This window comes from Athene cunicularia (genome assembly GCF_003259725.1).
Source record: "Athene cunicularia isolate RWA chromosome 8 unlocalized genomic scaffold, athCun1 chr8_part1, whole genome shotgun sequence".
Taxonomy (NCBI): domain Eukaryota; kingdom Metazoa; phylum Chordata; class Aves; order Strigiformes; family Strigidae; genus Athene; species Athene cunicularia.
The window spans coordinates 29,003,152-29,006,540 of record NW_020799109.1 but is presented as its reverse complement, the minus strand read 5'-3'; the positions used below and the strand labels follow the sequence as shown (position 1 = coordinate 29,006,540).

Genomic DNA, 3,389 nt, shown 5'->3' with positions numbered 1-3,389 from the left:
CCTTTTTTTTTTTTTATTCCCCTCCCAACTTTGTGGCGGTTTCTGTGGGTCTCAGCGCTTCTCCTACCCCTCCCCAATCCCGCATCCCCCCGGCCCCTTCCCCGCCGGGGGACCCAAAACTCGAGCTCGGCCGGGGAGGCGGCCTGCCTCTTCCCAGCCTTTTTGGGGTGGAGGTTAATTCCGGAGAGAGATGGCTGTTGGAGCAGGCTGGGCGTGCGGGGGGCTCTGCTTTGGGCTCCTTCGAAAGAGACACAAAGTGCTGCTCCATTTTTTTTTTTTTTTAAGGGCGTTAATAATGTTCTTTTTTAGGGCCCTGTAGTGGTGTTACTCTTAAGGCCGTGTTTTTGCGCTCGGAGGATGCACACAGAAGCTTTCCTTTTTTTTTTTTTTTTTTCCCCCCGCCCCCCTTAATTGCAGAGGTATTTAAAAAAGAAGAAAAAGGCTGTAAAAGCCGGCAACCGAATTGCCCCCGGCTTCAGTGAGTGCAAACCTAATGTGCACCTTCAAAGGCGCTAGGAAAAGTTAGGGGAGGAAAAAAACCACAAATTGAAGGCACAGTTGAAAGAATGAAAGAAAAAAAAAAGTTGTCCTGAATTGCCCGGGGTACACCTGAAATTTCTTTCGGGCTGCATAGCTGCTAGGTGTGGTGTCCTTCCCCCTGGCATTCATACCCCGAGCTGGAGCAGACTGCTAGAATACGTTGTTCCTGGAAAAACGTACAGCACGGCCCCAAAACTCGCTTAGTAAGAACTTCCAGAAGAATAAAAGTACCCCCCAAACCTAAGCTTACATCCTCCCTGTGTCCCCAGATTGTATAAAGCTCCCGCTTACCGAAAAGGCTCCTTGCTGGGCTTATTTTACTAATTTTCTTATGTTCTTGCAGGGGCAGAGTAGCTGTTAGGAGGAGGAGGAAAATCATGCACTTTCTTCTCGGCCAGACCCGGGGCAGTGAGGCGATTTTCCTTCGGAAAGTTGCAGGAATTGTATGTGTTCCTGCCTCGATAATTCAGTGTAGTTAATCAACTCAATAAAACCAAAGCAGAATAGAGCTAGGAGAAGGCTTTATGGGTTTGCCTTGCTGGACCGTTTCAGCATTTCCCTCTCAGTACTTTTTAATGCTGAGCTGCCAAACATGCCGTATTTATCACTGATGTCTGGCTTTGCATTTCCTCCATCCATTCTACTATTCGATGGTTGTTTTGCTGCCTCTTTCTCTTTTATTTTTAATGAAGTTTTGGGAAGATGCAAAGTGCCACTATTATTTGTAAAAGGGCCCCTCTACAGCATATGTACGTGATTTGTGTCAACCCAAATGTCTGCACCCATCTGGGTGCGTTGATAAGGAGATGCTGTGGTTCTGCGAGGGTATATACCTTTGAGAGACTTCATCAGATATATAAATCTTTTTTAACATGTTGTGGGTGGTGGGGTAAGTAGTGTGAATGTTTGCCAGATGTTCACATCGTCTTTCGTGTGTAATTTCAGTTGGTAAACAGAAATCCTGTAACCCGTGCCTGATAGCAACAGCTAACCCTTGGGTAAATGATCTTATGCCTTAAGAGGAAAAAATAAAATCATACTGTTTCTTTGCCTCAGTGGGCACATGGTGGGTTTTAAAACCAGATGATTAAAACCGCCCCCCCACCCCCCAACTCTTTCCTCAAAACCCACAGGAGAATGGTCAGGTCTGAAATAACAGCGGCCGAAAAGACGGGCGTTGAATGGCATGCCTTCCCCTTCCCAGAAGCAGCCGACTGTGTTTTTAAATGTTTACTGTCCCAGTTGTAAAGAATTAAATTTTAACACCTGCGAATAAGCTCGGCGTAAGTAGCATGGAGTCAGAGGAATGGGTTTCTCTGTCCATCCGTGTGCGTGTGTCTCTGCACTCCCAAGTTGGGCACTGAAATTCCTAATTGACAGCTCTAAGCAGAGGATGTTTCCAGCGCTGGGGCAAGGGGGGGTGTGTGTGTTTATTTCCCCTTTGCCTTGCAGGATGAGCCTAATAAAGCACATGGCTGACTTCAATATCAGAGGTGGGGGACAAAGAGAGCCCAGTGCTCTCTCTGTATTAAGACAGTTGAACTGAGCTTGGCTCCCAAAAGCTGCTGGCTTCGGCTCGGTGCATCGCCTGGCTTGCACCGGTGGTGGGAGCCGCTCTGTGGCAAAGGCGATTTTCAAGCCATTCCTGAATTGGTGTAATTCATCTCCTCTGCGTTAGGTAGGTGGCTGTTTGCAGCACTGCTCAAGTCCTAGTAGGGATGGCGGTGGGGCCAAGGGGGCTCAGGCTTGTGGCCCCTGCCTCTGTCACACACATGCCAGCCAGCGTGAATTTGGAAAGTTGTTCCTCGTGGTGACATCCTAACCTCCCTCTCATTTTCTTTTCTCTCCAGGAAACACGCTTTAAACTGCCACAGGATGAAGCCAGCCCTTTTTAATGTCTTGTGTGAAATCAAAGAAAAGACAGGTAGGAAATCAATGCTGTTGGTTCTGTATTATTTTTCTTTTTGCTTTTATGCTGTCAAGTTTGTGGTCCCCCCCATGTAACATTATTCAGGTGGGGAGAAACTTGCTGTATTTAATGCTTCTGGCAGTGGACTTGCATGATGTGGTTTGTGTCTGGAAGGGAAAATATTGTGGTTTAGTTTCTATTGTATAGCTTCTTTATTTTTCTGGGGAGGAGAAAAAAATCAAAACCCTTGCAATTTCTCTCTTGCTCTAGTTTCTTCTTTAAGACATGGCAGTGTTTAAAAAAAAATAAATCTGAGTACAGAGTAAGGGGGGAAAAACCCAACAAAAAATTAAATTGCTATTACTATTCAGGTAAACATAAAGGTTTCTTACTTTTTTTTTTAAAGAAAGGGTTAAAACACTCTTGTCTGCCAATCATGCAGGCTGGCTCATGTTAAGAGGAGTTGTCAGTTGCCTTTAGTGAAAGCAATATATTAGATTGTTAGTTACTTTAGGGTACTGTTGTTTTATGGCATGGGGTGTTCTCAGGCTTCTAAAGAAGCTAATGGCATGAGAGCATTGGTTCTGCTGTTTCCCACTTTCCAGACCTCCTACCATGTACTAACACACTTATAACACATCCCAGGGGGGCATTTAAATTTTAAAAGCAACAATTAAAAAATAGCAGTCATCAATCAAGGGTGATCTCAAACAACAGATGCTCAGGGAAGGACATTTAGTAACATGCACCACTTATGTATTTGTTGGAATCTCTTTTTTTTTAATTAAAAAAATGGGGGGAATGGTGGAAATTCGGTGAGGGGGTGAGGTTAATCTCTGCTGTTGGCATTCTTAGCCGACTAGAGTTGATCTGTGGGGTTTTCCATGCCGATCTAGCCGCCTTGTTTTAGCACCCTGTAAAGTACTTGACTTCTCTCCTC

The 3,389-nt window shown here is 45.2% G+C and overlaps 1 protein-coding gene across 1 annotated transcript in view; it reads left to right on the top strand.

The window, feature by feature from the left end:
- Positions 1-2,363: 2,363 nt before the first annotated feature.
- PBX1 (PBX homeobox 1) overlaps positions 2,364-3,389 on the top strand; it is a 127,605-nt gene continuing 126,579 nt past the window's right edge. Inside the window, exon 1 of the mRNA XM_026854079.1 lies at positions 2,364-2,464. Coding sequence (XP_026709880.1) covers positions 2,416-2,464 — 49 coding nt within the window. The 5' untranslated portion in view covers positions 2,364-2,415. The remainder of the gene's footprint in view (positions 2,465-3,389) is intronic.